Source organism: Dipodomys spectabilis, unplaced genomic scaffold, assembly GCF_019054845.1.
Source record: "Dipodomys spectabilis isolate Male_0828 unplaced genomic scaffold, ASM1905484v1 ptg000067l, whole genome shotgun sequence".
NCBI classification, from domain to species: Eukaryota; Metazoa; Chordata; class Mammalia; order Rodentia; family Heteromyidae; genus Dipodomys; species Dipodomys spectabilis.
This window is the reverse complement of record NW_024870744.1, coordinates 6,910,309-6,931,740: the sequence shown is the minus strand read 5'-3', so window position 1 is coordinate 6,931,740 and position 21,432 is coordinate 6,910,309. Positions and strand designations below refer to the sequence as shown.

The following is a 21,432-nucleotide window of genomic DNA, read 5'->3' as shown; positions in this document are numbered from 1 at the left end:
CATCGCTGCTGGGCTCTGCCACCGTGACACCCCAAGTCCTGCCTGCACCCTACTCTGAGGAAGGGTCTCAGTGGCCTTTCTACCCCAGTGCCATGTTGCGAAGGAGTCTGGTGGGACTGCTTAGCATCCTGGATCCTCCCCCGGGGCCCGCAAAGCCTAGACTGCAGGTCAGGCAGTGTCTCAGACTCCTGGCCTCCTCCGCCACGGCCTCCTCCACCTCCTCCACCTCGCTCCCGGCCTGGAAGGATAACGAGGCCCTGTATTTACAGACGCCTCCCGCCTGAGGCTTCCTGGCGCCAGTGGAACATAAGTCAAACATGACTGCGTCTAAAAGGTGATTGAGCTGGCAAAACATAAATCCGCGGGCCCTCTCCTGCCCCTCCGCCGTCTATAAATAAAACGATAATATTTATAATGATGCCGCTCGGAGCGGCTGGGGCCTTCACGGCTTCAAAGTGCTTCACAAAACATTTGCTAATTAATTCTCCGCTGCCCCCGCAGAGGAGGCAGGTGTCGAGGGCCCCCTCGCCAGCTCAGCTCCAGACACCGGGGAGGCCGGCAGTCTGCAGGCTCGAGCTTAGGGCTTGCTTCCTCCCAGCTCCTGAGCCTGGAACTATCTCTAAGTGGGAGAAAATCTCTGGGGCTAGGCTAGTTAGGCAGGGACCGTGGGTCCTGTGCAGATGTTCCCTCTAGGGACATCTTGAAGGCAGATACCACCCCTGGCTTTTCACTGATGAAGAAGTTAAGGCTCAGAGAGGTTGAGGACGTTGCCTGGGGACACACAGCTGTTAGAAGGACTGCCTTGGGGGGCCTTGGGCAGTCAGCCCAGTACTTTAAGCTTTTCATTTTTGTGCAGGCTCAGTCACGTTCCTTTGCTCTCTGAGCCTCAGTCCCTCCCTTCCCCCCCCCTCCCCCCCAGGCATGTTGAGTCTGCCTGTGCTCATCAGCAGGGTTCTGGCCCTGGGTTTCGGCATTCTGCCTGGCGTCCTCCTCGGACACAGCCCGCCTGACTCTGGCTGCAGTCTGGCTGCCTCGTGTGATGGAGCTGCCTAGCACCGAGGGCCCGGCTCACCATGCCCACCTCGTTTGCTGCGCCTAGAGGCGTCTCCACCCAAGATGCATGCCCCCCGCTCGCTGAGCCGTGGCAGCCCAGCTGGCCAGGGCTAGAGCCTGGCAACCTCCCCAGCCCCTGTGAGCTTGGCGCCATCTGCCTGCAGCCTCGGCCCCTCTACACCCCCAGCTTCCACCTGCTGTCAGTTTTTCTAGAAGAACCAGGCTAGCAGAATGCTGGCTGCAGGTCTCCGCCACATTGCTTGGCCAGCTGGTGTGCTCTGGAGGCGCTGCCCTGGCCTCCTGTCAGGGCTCGTGGGGGTGGGAAGCCCCTTGCACCAGCAGGGAGCCGAGTCTTGAGGATCACAGCCCCAGCACAGGATGCCCTTTTGTGGGCTCAGGAGGGAGGCAGGGGAGCCCAAGGCCTAGAGAGGCCACCTTCCACCCTGGACTGAACTGCAGCTGTGATAGAGGGCCTGGGGGACAGTACCATGTGCCTGGCCTCCTGAGGCTAGAAGCGGGAAGGATGGTTAAGAATGAAGGCTGAAGCCGGGCGTCAGTGGCTCATGCCTGTAATCCTAGCTACACAGGAGGCTGAGATCTGAGGATCGTGGTTCAAAAAGCCAGCCTGGGCAGGAAAGACCTTGAGACTGTTATCTTCTATAAACCATTAGAAAACCGGAAGTGGTGCTATGGCTCAAGTGGTAGAGCTCTCGCCTTGAGCTGAAGAGCTGAGGGACAGCGCCCAGGCTGAGTTCAAAAAAAAAAAAAAGGGAAGGAAGGCAGGCAGGCAGGCAGGCAGGCAGCTCCCAGGAGAGGCTGCCACCCACCTGTGTGGCCGGGAGGCTGCCACCGCTTCTCGCCCTGGCCTCACCTCTTGTCCGTATCCCGCCTGCTGCCCCTCGTATTTCAGTGTGCCCCTCCCCTGGGAAGGCCAGGGGCTGGGGGCCTGAGTGGGCAGCCCCACGAGGCAGGGAGGTGGCAGGAAAGGGTCCAGCCACTCATGGCTGGTAGCCCAGGAGCTGCTGTTGGTGCCACGGGGACCTGTGCAGTTCTGGATGAGCACTGCCCGCGGCTGCTCACCATCAAACCCTCAGGAATGGCCGGGCGGCAGTGCTCAGCCTGTCATCCTGGCTACTCAGGAGGCTGAGATCTGAGGATTACAGTTCAAAGCCACTCCCGGCAGGAAAGTCCGTGAGACTTTTAACCTGTGAGCCACCAGAAAACCAGAAGTGGTGCTGTGGCTCAAGTGGTAGAACACTTATTTTGAGCCGAAGATCTCAGAGACAGCGCCCAGGCCCAGAGTTCAAGCCCCACGACTGACAAAAAAACAACATACCCTTAGGAAGGCCAGGCTGGGGAGGAGGGAGCCTCTCACTACTCCCAGCCCGGCCGGGGTGGCGGGAGCTGTGGAGGAGGAATTGGCATGCGCTGTCCTTGTCCACGACTGATGGGGAAGGGTCGGGGCTTGCAGGGAGTGGCAGGAGGAGCCTTCGCTGGGGATGGGGGTGTCGAGCTGGGCCAGACCCAGGTGGCTCCGTTGTGTTCCTCTCCTGTCTCTGCCATTCGCCTGCTTCGACAAGGCCCCGCCCAAGCCTCGGATCCCCTCTCTGCCAGGGAGGCCGTGACAGCGGCCGGTGGGGGTGGCATTGGAGGACCGTGCAGGGCAGGGCTGTGGGGGGCAGTGGGGGAAGGCAGTGGCACAAGGCCCGAGAACACGCCGAGTGGAGCCTCAGCTCCCGGTCATGGTGTGCACGGGGCAGGACTGCAGGACAGGTACAGCTCGGGAAGAATGTGTGTGGACCCCAGCCTGCCCTGACACACCAGTGCTAGCTGTTCCAGGTGGGCCAGCTAGGAGAGGGGTGGCCTCCGGTACTGCCTGGGTTGTGAGAGGCGGTACTGCTTCTGCCTGGGCTGGTGGGCATCCTCTGGAGGGTGGCAGCTGCCGTCTGAGGTGCTCCACAGAGGTGTCCACATCGGGGCTGACCGTCGCTGGGCTGGAGTCAGCCCGTCAGAGTCTCTGCCTGGCAGGATGCACCCCCGGGCTGTGGACTGGGCAGCCGTGGTGTGGCTGTGGTTTGCCGCACGGCGGTCCAGGCCCTAGAGCTGGACTGCTCACAGGCAGGTTGGCAGGCTTTTTGGTGCTGGTGCCTCTGTGTAGTGCGCACAGTCCACAGTACCAGACAGGCTGCGGGGAGCGCCGCGGGGCCTGCCGGTGGCTGGGGTGGCGGTGGTCCCTTCTCTGCTTTGGCCACAGCCCAGCCTGGGGGGTGCAGGGACGGGGTGCAGGCTGGCACAGACTCTGAGCCCCTGTGCCCTTGCCCTGGCTTGTGGCCAGCGTGACCGTCTAGTTCCTGGCTGTAAGTTGCTCTGCTCAGGCACACGTCCTTTCCTTTCCCTGAATCTGCAGTCCTCAGCCATTTCTGTTTCAGTCTCATCACGTCTTTTAGGAAGCCTCCCTGGGTTTCCCTAACACAGGCAGCCTGGTGGGCACCCCGTGACCCCTGTCAGCTGAACTTGGACAAAGGCCGTCTGCCCTGGCCCTGGGCGGCTTTGTGTTCTGCACACAGAACACAAGGGGCCCGCCGTGGAGGGGGGCTCTGGGCGTGTCTCCCTCCTCCGGGCCTGGTGGGGACACGGGGGCTGTGGCCGGCTGGCCCGGCTGCGGGTGACAGCGCCTCCCGTGTGCAGCTGTGCAGGAGGAGCGGCAGCGGGGCAAGGACCGGAATGAGAACGAGGTGGAGTCCACAAGCAGCGCCAATGAAGACATGCCCGTGGAGAAGATTCTAGAAGCTGAGCTGGCCGTTGAGCCCAAGACCGAGACCTATGTGGAGGCAAATATGGGGCTGAACCCCAGCTCGGTGAGTGCCGGCCTTGGTAGGTGTGAGTACCCCTCCTGCCTCAGTGTCTCCACTTTCCTCCCTCTCCTCCCTGAGAGTCCGATGCCTCGGCGTCCTGGTGCGGCTGTGCCGCCTCTGCTCGGCTGGGTGATCTGACCAGACTGCCCTGGCCCTCCTGGCTACAGCTCTGTGGGCTCAAAGCCCTGTTGGTTTCCTTCCTTTGTGGTCGCTAGCTGGGCTGGTGTCTTCCCATGAGGCTATGCGGTAGTGCCTGGGGGTAGTGCCCCTTTTCACAGCTCTGGATAGCAGCTGTCTCCTACCTCCCCCCCAACCTCCCACAGTCTAGGTTATCTACCCATGAGGCCCTGGGCCAGATCACCGCCCTCCCACTACCCCCTCTTTCCTGTGGTGGGACACCAGGGCCCCAGAACCTTGGCTGTGCTCGTGCATGGGGTTCAGGCAGCCTCTTCCTCCAGGGAATGGCTCTCGGCTCTGGGAGGACACCTCCCCACAGGGCATCCTGCAAACCCTGCCCTCTGTGACCCACACCTGCCACCTCGAAGCCCTGGAGGGGAAGGCAGAGTGGGCAGGTGGAAGGTTCCAGAAACCATTATGTGGGACAGTCCTCTGTTATCCTGTTTTGCCAATATTCCCGGAAAGCTCAGGTCTTCAGAGCTTCGTCTAGGGCAAGGGCACCGTGCCCTGGGGAAGAAGCTGTGCCCCCCAGGGATGTGTGCTCCTGCTTTGGCAGTGCCCAACTTGCCGCTGAATGACAGCCTTGTGTCAGCCTCGGTGCGCCTTCCTGAAGCCCTACCAAGGCTGGGCCTGGCTCTGGGCTCCGAGCTCGGGGCTCGGGGCTCCGGGCTCGGGGCTCAGTAGACAGGCTGAGGGCCAGGGCCTGGGCCCAGCCTGGGTGGTCCTGTTGACACTCCTCCTCGCCCAGCTGGCAGCTCATTAGATGCTTGCTGTTAGATGAGCTCAGAGGGTGAAAAAGCCCTTGCCTGAGGCAGAAGCCCGCACCGCCCTTCCCCTCCCGGAGACCCCTCCAGGCCTGGTCTGCTGGGACCACGCCTGAGCCTCACACTTGCTGTGGTCACTTCTTCCCCAACACTGTCTGTCATGGATGGACAGCCCAGGTGATTATGCCTGCAGAAGCCCCGGCCAGCCCAGGCTCTTCAGGGCCCTTCCCATTCCTGGTGACAGGCCAGGCCCCACAAGAGCTTTCAAGGTGTAGCCAGTTGGTGACCAGAGAGAAGACCACGTCTGTTGGTTAAGTACCAAGCACAGCTGGATTTCCCCTCGTCCCTCAGTCCCCATGGCTGTCCTGGGCCCCCCTGGGCTCTTGCCTTTCAGGCTTCCCTGAGGCAGGTGGACAGGCCAGGAGGATGCTGACTGAGCCAGAGGACCAGAGGGATGGGGCAGCCCTGGGCGTGGCCAGCCTGGGCAGGGCCGAGGCTGCTCTGTCAGGAGGTGTGGAGGGGCGTGGCCAGCCTGGGCAGGGCTGGGCCATCAGGAGGGGTGAGGGTGGAGAGAGGAGCTAATGAGGCATCAAGGGGCTTCCAGCTGAAGGCCTTCACCTGCCTGCCCACCCTCGTGACTTGGTTCCCTCAGGCTCCAGGCTCCCCTGTTCTTCTCGCCAGGAGGCTGGGGGTCTTTTTATTGTGAAAATACCATACAGAGGGTTACAATTACATGGGTTAGGTAATGAGTACATTTCTTATCAAGCATTGTTGCCTCCTCCTTTGTTAACCCTTCCCATCCCTTCCCACCCCTCCCCGCCCCCCGCAAAGTTGTAAAGTTCGTTTTTCGACATAATGACTTATACATTTCATTGTTGCAATGGGTCCACCTGTATCCCTATTTAAACGATTTGTTTTTTCCCTTCTCCTCCACAAACTTAACCAACATTAAATACAGTGAAAACAGGGGTTATACCGTGGGGGAGGGACATACAAAGCAACAAAGAAATCATCTTATAAATATATTAGAAACACTCGCAAGAAAGAAAAAAAACATTTAAATACTTACCTTGGGGTTCATTTCACCTAACATGAACTCATCTGACCTTTTCTGCTTGTCTCAGACATATACTAGTTATTGCAAATAAGGGAAACCATGGGACCTATGTTTCTTTGTGCCTGCTTTACTTCACTTAATATAATTTTTTCCAAGTCTTTCCATTTTCTAACAAATGGGCCCAATAAATAAGTGGGCTAAAGACTTAAAGAGAAACTTCTCTGAAGAGGAAAGAAGGATGGCCAATAGACACGTGAAGAAATGCTCAACCTCTCTAGCAATAAAAGAAATGTAAATCAAAACAACATTGAGATACCACCTCACCCCAGTTAGAACGGCTATAATCAAGAACTCTAATAACAGATGCTGGAGGGGATGTGCACAGAAGGGAGCCTTACTGCATTGTTGGTAGGAATATAAACTTGTTCAACCACTTTGGAAAGTAGTATGGAGGTTCCTCAGAAGACTCCATATAGAGCTCCCCTATGACCCAGCAATCCCACTTTTGGGCATTTACCCAAATGATCACAAACAAGACCATACTAAAGCTACCAGCTCAACTGTTTATAGCAGCATTATTTACCATAGCGACAATATGGAACCAACCCAGATGCCCCTCAGCAGATGAATGGATCAAGAAAATGTGGTGTATATACACAATGGAATTCTATGCTTCCATCGAGCTTTCTACTTGAGCCCTTTGCTGGCCCTTCACACAGGGCTGGTGTTTAGACTGCGTGTTGTTGCCTGGCAGGTGGTTTCTGTCTTGGAGTCCTTTGGTGGGAGTTCTCTTCCTTCTGCTCTGCTTCCCTCGCTGCCGCTGCTGTTCCCAGAGCACATGAGGGGTCCCCACGCCCCGATGCCTCATGGCGCTGGGCGCTGGACCATGCCAGCAGCCCCAGGAGTTGGGAACCCCTCCGCCCCACCCCCCCTGCCCTGCTGAGAAGCCTGACTTGTTTTCTCCTCCATGAGAGTAGCTGAATTTTTTGGAAGGCTTCCCACCTCTGCATGGAGCCTGGCATTTCACCACTTTCCTGCCCTATGCCGTCCCCAGGGAAGCCGTCTCAAGGTGACTGGCAGCGTTGAGGGGCTGGCTCTGCCCCGGCTCCCGGCCTGCCTGCTGTGTGGCCTCCCTCATGTCTGTCCCTTGGCCCCGCCCCCCAGAGCTGGGCAGCGAAGGGGTCCTGCGGTCTGTGTGAGCTTCCTGTGGCCGCTGGAGCGAATCCTCACAGGCTCGCTGGCTTCATCCACACAGATTGCATGATCTTGAGGTGAGACAGCATGAGTTGGTCTCGGTCTCAGGTCCTCGTGAAGGCCAGCTCTGCTACAGCTCTGGGGAGGACCGTGTTCCTCAGTGCCTGGAGGCCGTGTTCCTCGGCCTGAGGTCCCTGCTCTGTCCATCTTCAAGCCAGCAGCGTCTCCTCCCCTCTGGCCTCTGCTTCTGCCACCATGCCCCTCTGACCCAGAGCCCACACCTTCTATAGAACTCTCTCGATGATACCAGCCCCAAAGATGCAAAATCGTTTCCCATCCCCAGGATCTGCCAGCCATCCTTCCTGCCGAGTCCCTGGGCCCCTCAGAGGTTGGGGCCCGGGCCTCTGGGGATCTCCACATGGGTACACACACACAGGATGGGGCCTGGTCTGGGCCCATTTCTTGTCAGTGCGTTGGTAGTGTGGTCCTGATCAGTGTGCCCTTCCTCTTCCACAGCCCAACGACCCTGTCACCAACATCTGCCAAGCTGCAGACAAGCAGCTCTTCACCCTTGTGGAGTGGGCCAAGAGGGTCCCGCACTTCTCCGAGCTTCCTCTGGACGACCAGGTCATCCTGCTGCGGGCAGGTGAGCAGCCGGGACCTGGGGCTGCCGTGGGCTGTCGGGAAAGCGGTGTGAGGACTCTCTGGGCTGCAGACAGGAGCAGGGCTGCCTGTGGGGACCTGTGTGCTCCCTGCACTCGGCACAGGCTTGGGGTGGGAGACGGTGGGTAGGAACATTGCCTTTGGGAGTCGGGGTGAGCCTCCCTGAGCCAGCTGGTCTGTAGAGGGAGCCCCGGCACGTTGCTGTGTTCTGACTGACAGGCCACGAGCTAGCCAAGGCCCAGCTCCTTCCTGTGGAATGGGCACATTGGGCACAGGCCCTGTAGCCGACAGTCTTGGGCTTGAACCCCCAACTGCTTCAGTTGCTTGTTTTACACGGGGTCCCATGCCTCTAGGGCCTTGGCTAATACAAGACAGGTCCCTGATAAAAAATGTAGAAAAATAGCCAAAGATAGCTTTCAGTGCAGCGTGGAATGTTCTGGAAGGTGCTTGGTCAGGGCCAGGATCACACAGGTCCGACCCTCCTTGCTCTTTCTTGAAGGAGCTTTGTGATGGGATCGGGCCATCCACGTGAGCCGGTGTCACCCATCGTAGGTCCTGCCATGCCTGCCTCTGCTTGGATTGTGGTGGTCAGGGACTTCTTGCGGGATCTGGGGATGTTTTGCCCATCAGGGGCATGTCTGTCCAGCTCTGCCCTTGCTTTTAGGGCTCGGTTCAGGGGGTCTGAGTCCAGATGTTGGTGCTGTGCCAAGGCCTGGCGGGGGGCGCTGGCTGAGGCCGCTGTCCTCTCTCACATCCGCTGCAGTAGTTCCGCCACCCTGAGAGCCACAGTCGGCCCAGCTGCAGGCCGGGCCTCTGGTGCCCTGGGGAACGCCCACCTGTGGCTGTGCTGCTGAGCGGTATCCCGCAGCCCCGTCCCCTGTGAATAGGCAGAGATTTCAGGCTGTCTGGGGGGGGGGGGGGTCTCATACTTCTGGGTGGGGAGAAGGGCCCCTTCCTTGAGTGAGAGCCTGCTGAAGTTGTCCAGGGACACTCCAAGATAAGACTTAAATGTTCTGGCTTGTTCCCCAGAAGACTGGAGTACTGTGGGCCTTCTATTCCCCAGACAGATAAACTGGGGCAGTGCCAGGGCCACTCATGGCTTTCTGGCTCCCATGTCTTTACCTACAGCCTCTGTCTCCTGTCATCAGCGTGTGCTGCTGAGCTGTGAGGCCTCATTTGCCACTCCAGCCAGGCCCAGGTCACCAGTAGACAGCCCAGTGTGGCCCACTGGCCCACCCCTGCTGCTTTGGCTTTGCTTCTGTCCCCTCGGAGGCCAGCCTGGGCCTCTACCACAAGCCCTTCAGGTAGCAGCCCTGGAGTTCTTCCTCTGGTCTTCACATGTTTCGCAGCCTCACCAAACTATGGAACCCAGGAGAGAGAGAGAGAGAGAGAGAGTGTATGTGTTGGTCATGGGGCTTGAACGCTGGGTCTGGGCGCTGTCCCTAAGCTTTTTAGCTCAAGGCAAGCATTCTACCACTTGAGCCACAGCGCCACTTCTGGTTTTCTGGTGGTTTATTGGAGATAAGAGTCTCATGGACTTTGCTGCCCAGGCTGGCTTTGAACCATGATCCTGAGATCTCATCCTCCTGAGTAACTAGGATTACAGGTATGAGCCACCGGCACCCAGCTGGAACCCCAGCTTCTTATTCGTCCCTTACATGGGCTACCTGCCACCACCTGGGAACAGGGATGAGTAGACCGGTGAGGTGCAGACCAGCATCCATGCTTCTGTTCCCAGAACTGGCCCATGCAGCTCCTCCATCCATCCACGATGCCCACAGCTCACCTCCCCTGACGGCGAAGGCAGCCAACCAGGGCTCTGCCTGCGTCCGTGGCTCGTGCTGACATTCCAGTGGCCCAAGTAACACAGGGCATGTCTGCACAGCTGGAGGGGCAGCCTGGCCATCGTGGGACAGGGCTTGCTTCCTGGCTTCTGCTGAGGGTCCCTGGAGCCATGCTTTAGAGTGAATCGTGCAGGTCTGGGCACAGGCCTCGGGCCCAGTCTGGACGGTCGTAGACCAGGAGTGAGCACTGATGCGTGGGACTGAGCCAGTGCTGGTCACCCGCTCCCCGCACCTCCCATCTGTTCCGGACAGGCCCACACTTGCCATGGGAGATGACAGTGAGGACTAGGGCTCGATCCAGGTACGAGAGAGCTGTGGGGCGCCAGGAAGAGCCAGCCGTGGAAACCAGGATTGTAGGCATGGGAGATGGCTTCAGGTCATCCAGTCGCCAAGAGCCGTTGAAACATTTGTGCGGAGTCCTTTTCTGAAGTCCCTCTCAGACCCCCTCGTAGCCCTCGGATGCCTGCTGTCCCTGTGGACTAGACTTGATATTAGGAGGATATCCTGTGGTTGGGGACGTGGTGTAGGTGGTAGAGCTCCAGCCAGTGAGCAAGAGCGTCAGATACTGGGTTCAAGTCCTGGTCTCAGACAACAACAAAAGCAATCCCACAAAACAACAAAACCGGAAAAGTCCCCCGAGAATGTCCGCTAGGGCCTCTGGTGCTAAGACGTCCTGTCCTGGTGAATATGCGGCTCTTTGCACTTTGGTGGCACTCCAGATGGCACACCTTGGTCTCTGAGCTTTCTCAGGTTCGGCCTGGCACACTCTGTTCACACCTAACCCGAGGTAGCCGTGGCCGTTGAGAGCCCTCCCATCTTCTCGGTGGCACGAATGCCGCGATGTGCAGACGAGCTCCATGGGCACCTGGCTTTGCTGCAGGAAGGGCTCAGGGTAGTGCTTCTCAGCGCCTGCGCTGTGTCAGTGCTCACTGGGGGAGGAAGAAGCGTTTCCCAGCCTTAGGTCTTAGGAGCCCCTTGCTTGCCTTGTCTTTCTTTCCTGTTTTATTTTTTCTTTGTGTCTGTACTAGGGCTGAAACCAGGGTCTCTTCTCGCTTGGCTTTTTTACCTAAGGCTGGTAATTTTTTACTACCTGAGTCACAGCTCTGCCTCTGGCTTTTTTTGGTGGTTAATTGGAGATAGGAGGCTCACGGACTTTTCCCACTTGGGCTGGCTTTGAGATCCTCAGATCTTAGCCTCCTTCCTGAGTAGCGAGGATGACAGGCAGGAGCCACGGTGCCCGGCAGGAGCCTCTTGTTTGGTGGAATGCTTTTTGGGGTGGAGCCTGCTGCGGGAACTCTGGCTGGGGTGCAGAAAGAGGTGGGTGTGTGACACACTGCTGTTGCTGGAGGAAAGGAGGGGCGGGGCGGGCGGGGTGACCGACTGTGTGCCTCCTCCTCCAGGCTGGAACGAGCTGCTCATTGCCTCCTTCTCGCACCGGTCCATAACTGTGAAGGACGGGATTCTCCTTGCCACCGGGTTGCACGTGCACCGCAACAGCGCCCACAGCGCAGGGGTGGGCGCCATCTTTGACAGGTGGGTGGGCGCGGGGGGCAGGGGGGCAGCTGCCCACCTCCCTGTTCTGCTGGCGTGGGTTTCCTAAGGGCGGGTGGGCCCGGTGGGCAAGGGGAGACCGACACCTCTCTGGCTCAGCCTCACGCCGGTGGTGTTTTCTTGGCTCCTGTCCAGATCTTTCCTTTCGAATCCCGAGTATTCTGTCTGGGAGTTTCACAGCTGCACTTCTTTTTAGCACAGAGGCAGATGACACCGTGGACTTTGGTTTGGTAAATGCCGACGGTGCTTGGCATGTGGCGGTCTGCAGCACTGTGTCTGTGATGCTGTCACAGCCCAGGTGGGCCTCCGCCCTGACGGGCACTGAGTGGCAGGCGTGTCAATCTGCCACTCTGGGACCACGCTGGACACAGATGTGTGCTTCTCTGCGTGCCGCTCCTCAGATGCGCTGAGAGCCACAGCCCACAGCGGAGGGCCTTTGCCTCTGCATGTCACGGTCCTGGAATGCCAGCTTTGTTATACTCTATTAGGCGACGAGCAATTGCTTCCCACCCCTGCCTGTAGACAGCTCTTGTGCAAACCAAGGGCCCAGGAGACCAGAGCACTCTTGGGACTCGGATGCCAGCGTTAGCCACTGGGAGCAGGGGCTGGGAAGGGCATAAAGGATGTGTCGGGAATGGGAAGGAGCAGGCCAGAGAAGCAAGCAGAGAAGCAAGCAGGAGAAGCCCCTGAGGGAGATAACCTGAAAGTGGCGGGTGAGCAAAGCCTCCATCACACCCACAGGAGGACATGTGCATGCCCACGCTGCCCTGTGGTCAGTTCACATGGTGCACACCTGCAGTCCAGGGGCCTGGCCAGCACACACACACACGCCAGGCTGTGCTGCAGGACTTCTCAGAGCCTTCAACAAGTTCACATGCAGGAGCCCCGCCTCAGGGCTGCCGCAGGCGGTGTGTATGATCTACTCAGGTGTCTGTAGAGGGCCTGTCCCTCCCGGGACCTGCCTATGAGAAATGTCATTCCAGCCATGTGTCCTGCTGGTGTGACAGTGCTGGAGGCTTCCAGCTCGTATTCTTAATCCCTGAGGTCCTTTGAGGGGCTATTGGAGAGGCCCCAACTGGTCCCCACCTGCAGAGAGAGTGGGGCCAGAGTGGGCTGTGTGCCCAGCCCCCTGCCTGCCTCTGCAGCCCTGTGACCTGCCCAGGGCTGACGCCCGGGGCTCCCACTGGCCCTGAAGCTGCCCAGGCCTCTGAGCTGCTCTCCTCTCAGCCCCGGGCGCCTGGCTGATCTCCAGGAACCTCACCAGCCTCCAGCCCGCACACTTGTCCCCACGCCTTTCCTGTGGCCTGTGGGGAAGTTTGGGTTCCTGAGGGGAGCCATCTGGGACTCCCGTGGGCCACACCCTGTCCTCCCCTGTCGCCCATCCTTGCCAACCGCTCCCGCTTCCTGGACACAGTGCTCACATTCTGGAGTCAGGGGTGGACTTCAGGGGGCTGGGGACAGACAGGCTGTTGCGATCTGAGACCTCCAGCTCTGGCTCCAGCCCTGCTGTGGACTCCAGGGCGTGGCGGGCTGAGGCTGTGCTGTGGGGAGGAGGCAGTGTGGAGGCCAATGAGAGTGGGCTCCTCCCACTGTGGCTCCCACTCGGGGAGGCCAGGCCCACGGAAAGGCCTTCCTCCATGGGTCGATGGGAACAAGGTCGCTGGAACTTTGTCCACAGCTGGGCAGAAATACATGGGTCCAGATAGGCCCACGAGGCCAAGGTCCTGCCCTTGGGTCCCTTGTCAGTCTGGGTGCCTGGGTTCCAGGACCCCACCTCCAGCCAGATGGGTAGACACCTGTGCTCAGTTAAACCTTCTTCTCCAGCCCTGTCTGGACAGCTCTGCCTGCCCGGCCCGTCCAGTTGCCCTCAGGGTCCTGTTTGGTGGGGGTTCTGGGGGGAGTCTGGGCTGACTTGGGCCTTGGACCTACCTCCTCCTCCCGTAGGGTGCTGACAGAGCTGGTATCCAAAATGCGGGACATGCAGATGGACAAGACGGAGCTGGGCTGCCTGCGCGCCATCGTCCTCTTCAACCCTGGTACGGCTGCAGCCTGCACGGGGGCCCTAGAGAGCTGCTCAGGCGGGTGGGGCTGAGCAGGAGTTGATGCCTGCTGTGCTGTCTGGGGGGGGGGGGGCTGGCTGAGCAGGAGCAGACGCCCGCTGTGCTGTCTGGGGGGCGGAGGGGGGGGGAGGAGGTCTGGCTGCTGGGGGTGGGGTGGCCTTGGAGAGTAGCCAGAGGGCCTCATGAGGCTAAGCCTCTTGAGATGCTCCAGGGCTCTGACTCATCTAGCCCTTCATGGCTGGGCTGTAGGTGTTGGCATACCCAGGCACAGGGCTGTACGGGGCGTGGGGGGGAGGGCGGAGCAGGGGGAAGAACTGGCTGAAGTTGCATCAGCCAGAGGAGTCTGGCACATTCCAGAAAGCCCAGGCCACCCTTGGTGATCACACTGGTGGTTTTGGTGACTGTGGCCATAGCATCTCCATGCAGACTGAGCTTTGGCCTCAGGGTCCTGAGTTGTGGATGGGGTCCCAGACTCCAAAGAGGGCATTCCGGGCCTCTCCCCACAGCATGGGCTTGGGATTTCCGGAGGAGTGTGTGCACCCTCAGTTCTGACTCAATAGTCTCGTCTGGTTACCATGGCAGTGGGGACAGATGCTTGAAGCTGTATGGGCAGGGAAACTGAGTCTCTGGAGGTCAAGGAGCTGGCTTGAGGTGGTGTGGCTTTTGGGAGGCAGAGCCGAGGCTGGGGTCCAGAGTAGCCTGCTTGTGGGTTGCACACACGGCTCGCACTGGGGCTGAGCGGCGGCCCTGGCCCGCTGCACGGCCACCCTATCTGCTGCGTCCTGTGTGGGACTGGAGCCAGCCCCGCAGGCCCAAGTCCCCCAGGGTGGTTCCAGGGACAGCTCCGGGTCGGGGCTCTGACTGGAGGCTTCTTTCCCTGCAGACTCCAAGGGGCTCTCGAACCCGGCCGAGGTAGAGGCTCTGAGGGAAAAGGTCTACGCATCTCTGGAGGCTTACTGCAAACACAAATACCCGGAGCAGCCGGGCAGGTGAGCCTGCTTTGCCTCAGACAACCAGAGGAGAGCCCCTGCTCCATGCCTGCCCCATGCCTGCCCCGTGCCCATCCCGGGAACAGCCTCCGGACCCCGGGGGCCTGTGTGCACTCAGGTGTGGTGCCCTCTGCAGGTGTACCCTGGCACATCCCAGGCGAGGGGCTGAGGCCAGCACAACACCTCACTCAGCAGCCCCTCCCAGCGCTGGCACGTAGTAGGTGCTTAGCTCTGATGGTGCAGCTGCGCACTCTCCCTACCTTGAAACAGGCCTGTTGGAGGCCCAGTGACTGCAGCACGTATTAGGTGCTTTACCATTGTGCAGAGTAAGGTGGCAGTGGCCGGAGCTACCGGCCGCTGCCCGGGAGGCCTGGGACCCATGCGGGACTGAGGGTACTGTGTGCACACTTGGTGTCCAGGAGGAGGGACTGGATTCACAGCCCCATTTTACCTTTCCTCAGAGCAACCTCCTAGTTTCAGGGTCTACAGCTGAGGAGTGAGGGGCAAAGAGAGGCCGGGGTGGGGCACAGCGCTGCCCCTGACTGGCACGCACACAGTTAACTGTCGGCGCTGCTGCTTAGCCCTCATCTGGTTTGGTTTAAAGTAAAACTTTGTGGAGGACGGGGCGGGCTTGTTTTTCCTGGCTTCCCGCCTCAGCCCATTTCACCAGCTCAGCAGAAAACAGCCCGTCCTCTGGCTCCACTCCAGCCTCCAGGCTTCGGACATTTGGGCCTTTAAAACAGGGTTAAGAGGCAGCCCACCACAGGTCTTCCTCCCCTGGAAATGAAAGAGGCCGTTAATAATTAATGCAGCCCCAAGCCCCCAAGGGTCCTGTGTGGAGAGACGCAGGCAGGGTGTAGGGGAGGCCTGGGACAGACATGGGGATCAGGAGGGGCTGCCCTGCCCACCCAGCGTGTCCTCCAGTCTGCAGTGGCCATCCTCATGTCCCTCCCTTCCCCTCCCCTCCCCCTGCCTGGGGGGGGGCGGCAGCACCCTGCCTGGCATCCTGCCTTCCTGCCAGCCCAGCAGAGCTCTTCCTGTGAGAGACAGCTCACAGCATGGGGGGCTCCCAGGAGGCGGGACTCTACAGGACGGGCTGCTTCTAGCACAGAACCCCCAGCCCACCTCAGGCAGGGTCCCCCAGCCCGTGGCTTCCCAGTCATACACTAAGTATCCTTCAGGTCCATGTGCAGCCTGCCTCCTCCAGGGCGGCCCCCCACCTCCTCCCAAGGCCCCTCCATCTCTGGGGGCGTCCTGGAGATGCTTGCGTGTAGCTGGCTCCCAGCCTATGGCTCCGCGGGGCTCCCTGGCACGCTGGAGTAGGTCTGCGAGCGCCACTTTGCATCCTGGGGGGGCCTTTGCCCCGCCCTTCCACTCATCTTGCTGCCCAGAGCTCTCCTGCCCCAGTGGAGCCTCCTTCCTACTGCAGACCGGGCCTGCCCGCTCACTCAGCATCAGGTTCCTGTGGGCCTCCAGGCACTGGGCCGGTGGCCTCACCCGGCCTCCTCGAGGCCCCTCACCTGCCTGCTCTCCCGCAGGTTCGCTAAGCTCCTGCTCCGCCTGCCAGCCCTGCGCTCCATCGGACTCAAGTGCCTGGAGCACCTGTTCTTCTTCAAGCTCATCGGGGACACGCCCATCGACACCTTCCTCATGGAGATGCTGGAGGCCCCACACCAGATGACCTAGGCCCACCAGCGGGCCCTCGTGCCACCCAGTCTGGTGCCCCGCCTGGACACAGCTGCCCTGCCCGGCTCCAGCCCTGTGCCTGCCCCACCCCCCTGCCTGGCCCGTGTGGACCTTTGGGTGCAGTGTGTCACTGCAGCTCCGAGAGATGTTTCCATTCTCGTTAACCTTTATTACTGCTTGTTATTGGCCCAGGGTGGTGCTCTCCTGGGGCAGTGGCTGAGGTGGCCAGAACGGGTGTGAGGCCCAGCCAGGCCTTTCTCCATTCTAGCAGGCTCTTGGGGTGCCCTGCCATGCCCCAGGGGGGCTCAGGTGGCTGCACCCAGAGCTGCAGGAGCTGGGAGGGGCTTGTTCTGGCCTCCGTCTGCTGTTGCTGGTTCTCCGAGTCTTTGGGGTGATCCTCACGTGTTGGAGTCCTGGTCCCCTACTTGGGGACAGGAAGGGGTAGACGGGGACAAGGCTGCGTGTCACTGCAGAGCTACTGGCCCTGGAAGTCAAGCAGGGACCGGCCTGCAGAGCTCCCACTGCAGAGTTCAGGGTGGCACGCCTCTTTTCCAAAGATAACTTGGGACTTTGTCCCTGGAGCTAAGGACAGGGGACCCCAAAGGGCCGCATTTGGGGGCCAGAGCAGGCTTCGGGGGCCAGGGCCGCTTGGTCGCTTTGCCTGTTTCCTCTCTGCATCATTGTCTCAGTTTTAGCTTCTTGCCACCCCACGTTCCCATCCACCCAGGGCAATAAGACCACAGTGCCACGGCCCCTCGTCCTCTGTCAGTCAGTGTGGTGGGCCAAGGGCTAGCCCAGTCTCAGGTGGCCTTGTGAGAAGCACATGGCCATCCTGCTGCAGGCTCTGTTGGAAGAAGGCTGCTGGCCAGTGGGCAGTTAGTTACAGGAACTTGTGGATGAAGGAGCCATGCAGGTGGGGGCAGAGGTGCCGTGTCCTGGTGCACTGTGGGGGCCTGCGTGAGCCTCTTCTCTGGCCTTCGGGGGTCCCCTGAGTGGCCTTGGGTATCTGCAGATGACATTTGCCCGGAGCCTGAACTGGGTCCGTGTCTCTGCTCTGGCTGGGTCTGGGCCCCTCCTGCCGCCCCGCCTGCCTGCCCCTCACCCTACCTGCCCTGCACAGCCCCACCCCGCCCCTCACCCTACCAGGCACTCTCAGGTTGGACAGCCTCTTCTGCACTGTGCGCCTCACGGTGGCCCCGGTACGTGTCACATAAAGTCTTAGACCCCGGGGGCCAGGTTTGTCGGAGCAGGTGCCCGAATGGAGGGGCTGAGGGATGCAGGCTGTTGCCGGGAAGGCCCTCGGCTCTCCACGGCTGCTCAGAGCGAGCTGCCGCCTCCCTTTGGGTGCAGCCGCCTGTGGGTGGGGTGGGTCTTGGGAGGAACTGGTTCCTGGGCCTCTGTGGGAAGGGCTTCTCCAGTCCTTGCCTTCCAAGAGCCCCCAGCTACGTCAGCGCAGGCACCTGGGTAGAGTCAGATGGTGCTAGAGACTGTGAAGGATTCCAGAAACATCTTCCTACCACCTGCTCCTCCTTTCAACACAGTGGCTTCACGCGGTACCAGGGCCAGCATCCATTCTCTCTGTCCCGTCCCCCTCCTTCCCCCTCCCCCTGCCAGACTCTCCCTTTGGCTACGCCAGCAAGGGCCCCTGCTCCACACCAAGCGTGTGCCTTCTGCTGAGCTGAGTGCCCCGGCCCTGCTGAATGGGGTCCGGCTGGTTATAGAGCACTGAGGCCTCCTGAAGCCAGGCCCTCAGCCCCTCTGGTCTGCCCACCACCCCTCGCCGTCACCGACTCCCCCTGGGCTTCCTGTCCCTCATCCTTTGTCCATTGTCACCATTTTTGTGCACAGCACCGGCTGTGGGCCATGCCATGTTACCCGGCGAGGAGCTAGGGTGCTTGTTTACTTAACCAGAACTTCAGTAGTATTACCAATCTGGCTCAATTAAGGTGATTCTTTTGGTAATATTATTTTGGTGGGACAATCTTTAATTTTCTAAAGATAGCACTAACATCAGCGCATTAGCCACCTCGTGCCCATCCTTGCCTTGGCTGCCACCGAGGACTGACCTGGCTGCCCCCCCCCCCCCCCCATGTTCTGATGGGGCCTCTGTGGCTGAGAAGCAAAGGTGGAGCGGTGTGGCCTGCCTGGGATCCGTCCCTCAGGTGGGCGCTGGTGGCGGCCGCTAGCCCTCATCAACCTGAAAACATCGTTTCTGGGGAGACTCAGCGATCTTCCAAGCCACAGTCCCCAAGGATTCCAGGCTGGCAGCCCCCTGACAGTGCAGACGGCACCGAGCCCCTCCCCTGGAGTCCCCAGGAGGGCTGGGCTGGAGTGCGGGGTAATCAGCTGACGTGCCGTCACCGCCCCGGTGTGCACCGCCTGACCCCGTCCCCGCAGTGTGGCATGGGCACGGACACGCCGGACAGAGGCAGCGCCCCTGGCCAGACCAGCCGCCGGCAGGAGCCGAGTCGCCGTTACCAATGCTCGGTGTTTGTTTTTAATCGAGACTTTCCCCTGTAAATTCGCTTCACGTGCGCGCGCACCTGAGGACCCTTCCACGGAACCGGGGCCGCGACCGGCGCGAGGCGAGGAGCTGCATCTATTTTCAGATGCCGAGGAGCCCAGCGGCGCCCGGCCTGGCCTTGGGCGGTTTTTGGCTTGCCACAGGCGGCCACAGTCAGAGAGTAAAGATGAGAGAACCTGTCTAGCGCGTCGGGAAAGGTAAAAGAATCTATTTTTGTACAAATGTAATTTTATCCCTCATGTGTACTGGATGCCGTGGCAGGACGGGACCTGTTGTGATTCCGCTTCTAGTGGTCAAGGCCGCACAGGCCGTGGGGCGCCAGTGGCGGCGGAGCGCCTCCCCGGACTAAACCGCGGCAGACCGACGCCGGCCTGTGCGGAAGCGCGGCTGCGCAGGCGCGTACGTTCAGGGTTTTCTTCCCCTTCCAGCGAGTTGCACAGCCTCGCGGTGCCCTCGCCGTCCGCCGGTCTTCCTGCGACTCTTGACTGTGAAATTACTTCCCCAAGTAATTATCCTCTGAAATGGGGGGCAGATGCCGGGGTTTCATCAACAGGGGTCTTGGAATTGTGGGAAGGAGATACAGAGAGAAAACGTGAGAGGAGAAACAAATATGAGCGTTTCAAAATATATTTCCGTTCAGTTCTCATGTGTTTCTGTTTGGGTGTGGGAGTCGCCGGCGGGCGGGCTGGGCGGGCTGGGCGGGCGAGGGGGTGCTGCGGTCAGCCCCGCCCTCCCGGCCACACCTGGGTGGGGGGAGCTGCCTGCTGGGGAGGGAGGAGCTGCTGCTTTGTCAGTCTTGTCTTCCTTGCCTCATCTGTGTTGTTGAGGGGTCACAACCAGGACTTCAGGTTCTGGCACCTTCTCTCCATCTGCCCTGCCTGAAGTATCTCTGGGGTTCTGGCCTGTCTGGAAGCATCTGCAGAGCCCTGCGTGGTACCCACACGCACCAGGCGTGCGCACACTTGCCGAGCCCAGCCCCAGGCTGCCCGAGCCCAGCCCCTGTGTCCGTGCTGGCCGGAGCGGGCAGAAGGTTCACACGGAGGGCCACAAAATAAATGATGTCATCTAAGTGCCTGATTAATAGCAGGTTCACATAGCTCTGTCGGTGCCATCTCGTGTGATAAGTGCCCTCTGTCTCCATGCCGTCTGAGGGTTGGGCTGTCCCCCAGCCGAGGCTGGATGATCGCGCCTCATCCTCTCACGAGGCCTTCTGTCCGGCCAGCCTCTTGAGAAGCCCAAGGCCTGGGGAGCTGGACTCAGGGCCCAGCACCCTGGACGCTTCTGCGGAGCCAGGCAGAAGGACCTGAAGGGCAGAAGCTCCCCGCTGTCAGGTTCCAGGAACACACCTTCACACATGCATGCGCACACAGGTTTTTACATACTCAGTCCTAGGGGACTGGCCACAGTATGGAAGTGGTAGGCAGGGTGGTCAGGAGCTGGGACACTCTCCCCGGTGCTAGGGTGGCCATAACCTGAACGGAGCCTTTCTGGGGCTCCTGCCATGGCTGTGTGGCTGGTGCAGTGACACCCTGGAGACAGATACCATTGCCACCTTCTTTGGACAGTGCCAGCCTCGACTGCCCACTGAGGGGAACCCCCCCCCAATTGGTCAGTGCCATCATCTTCGCTCCTGGGCCTTTGAGGGGTTTGAGTGGGGGCGGCCTCCGCCTGCTGCCCCTGGTCAGTGCAGTCCCTCTGCTGGCCTCCCGGTCTGGGGCCCTGTGCATCTGCTGTGTAATAAAGCCTTGTGTGGACAGTCCCCACGGGCTGCTTGCGTGGTCTGGAGAGAGCCCAGGCCACCCGGGTTGAGGCTAGATCCTGCCTGCCGGGTGCTGTCAGGACCCACAGCCTCTGGTTGGAACCGGGCCGATCCCTGGCCACCCCTGCTTGCCCTGTGACCTGGGCACAGCTCCACAGATGCCCGTCCTTGGAATGGAGGAGGGAGGACTCTGTGGTGTGCAGGGCACAGCTGGTGACAAGGGGTAACAGGCAGAGTAGAGCCCCCGGGCCTCTGGGGAAGGGAGGTGGAAAGCCCTCTCAGGCCCCCAAAGCCTATGGTGCTGTTTTTTTGTTTTTACAGTAGAGTTTCATCTTATTAAGATACCCCCCCCCCAAAAAAAAAAACAAACAACTCAGGAATGATACAGACAAAACAATTGCTCGTGGTCACTGCTGGACAGAATTAGAGCACACAAGCCTCTGTCCTGTGTCCGGTAGTGTTTGGAAGCGTGGTGTATATTACTTGGGCATTTAAATGCAGGTGCTGGTTGTTAGGCAGGAGGGAAGGGGCCAGAGGGCCGGGTGGGGCAGGGCAGGGCTGGAGGCCGCCATTTCCCAGGATTTGAGCATACCCAGTGTCGAGCTAACAGAGCAGAAACCCCACACTGCCCGGCTCACTGTGTGGCGGCCGGGCGCAGGCTTCCTGCTGCTTCTGGTTGCCATGGCAACGCCCGCCCCGGGCAGCCCCTCTGGACCAGAGATGCGGTTTTGATACATTGTCACTAGTGGCATCAGGTTTGATACATTTGTCACTAGTGGCATCAGGCAGGATGGCCTCAGGCCAGCCAGCGCAGGGGTTGGGGAACCTGGAAGGAGGGGCGGGGTGAGGTTTTGGGCCTGGGGACAGCGAGCCTTTGGATGGAGAGTACCGGGCACTGCTAAGCACCTGGATGCCCAGGCCCTGGTAGCTGAGGGATGGGTTAAGTCCGGCCCTCCCAAGTGTGATGGAAGGGTAGGAAGGGGATGAGGCTCCCTCCCAGGCCTGGGCCCAACAGAGGCTGATGGCCTAGTCACCAAGGGGAGCCAGCATAGAAGTTGGAGGCTATGGAGGGGCCTGATTTTCTCCCCCCTCCGCCCCCCCCCCCCCAACAACGACCAAGTCTCCATGGCAGGAATCCAGGTATGAGATAGCACTGCCCCCTACTGGAAATGTTGGGACAAGGCTGGTTCTCTCTGGGGCTTTCTGGTTCCTTCCAGGGCCTTGGGGTCCACACACTTCATGCACCTCAGAGTCAC

General features: G+C 60.2%; 1 protein-coding gene across 2 annotated transcripts in view; it reads left to right on the top strand.

The window, feature by feature from the left end:
- The window catches only part of Rxra (retinoid X receptor alpha), an 89,533-nt gene extending 71,788 nt beyond the window's left edge, over nt 1-17,745 (top strand). Inside the window, exons 5-11 of one of the 2 annotated variants that reach the window (XM_042681107.1) lie at nt 3,742-3,911; nt 7,617-7,746; nt 11,008-11,140; nt 13,103-13,194; nt 14,102-14,207; nt 15,746-15,908; nt 15,988-17,745. In XM_042681107.1, coding sequence (XP_042537041.1) covers nt 3,742-3,911; nt 7,617-7,746; nt 11,008-11,140; nt 13,103-13,194; nt 14,102-14,207; nt 15,746-15,893 — 779 coding nt within the window. In that variant the 3' untranslated portion in view covers nt 15,894-15,908; nt 15,988-17,745. Of the gene's footprint in view, nt 1-3,741; nt 3,912-7,616; nt 7,747-11,007; nt 11,141-13,102; nt 13,195-14,101; nt 14,208-15,745 lie in introns of both variants that reach the window. The other variant, XM_042681106.1, reaches the window with a different exon arrangement.
- The last annotated feature ends 3,687 nt before the right edge of the window (nt 17,746-21,432 follow it).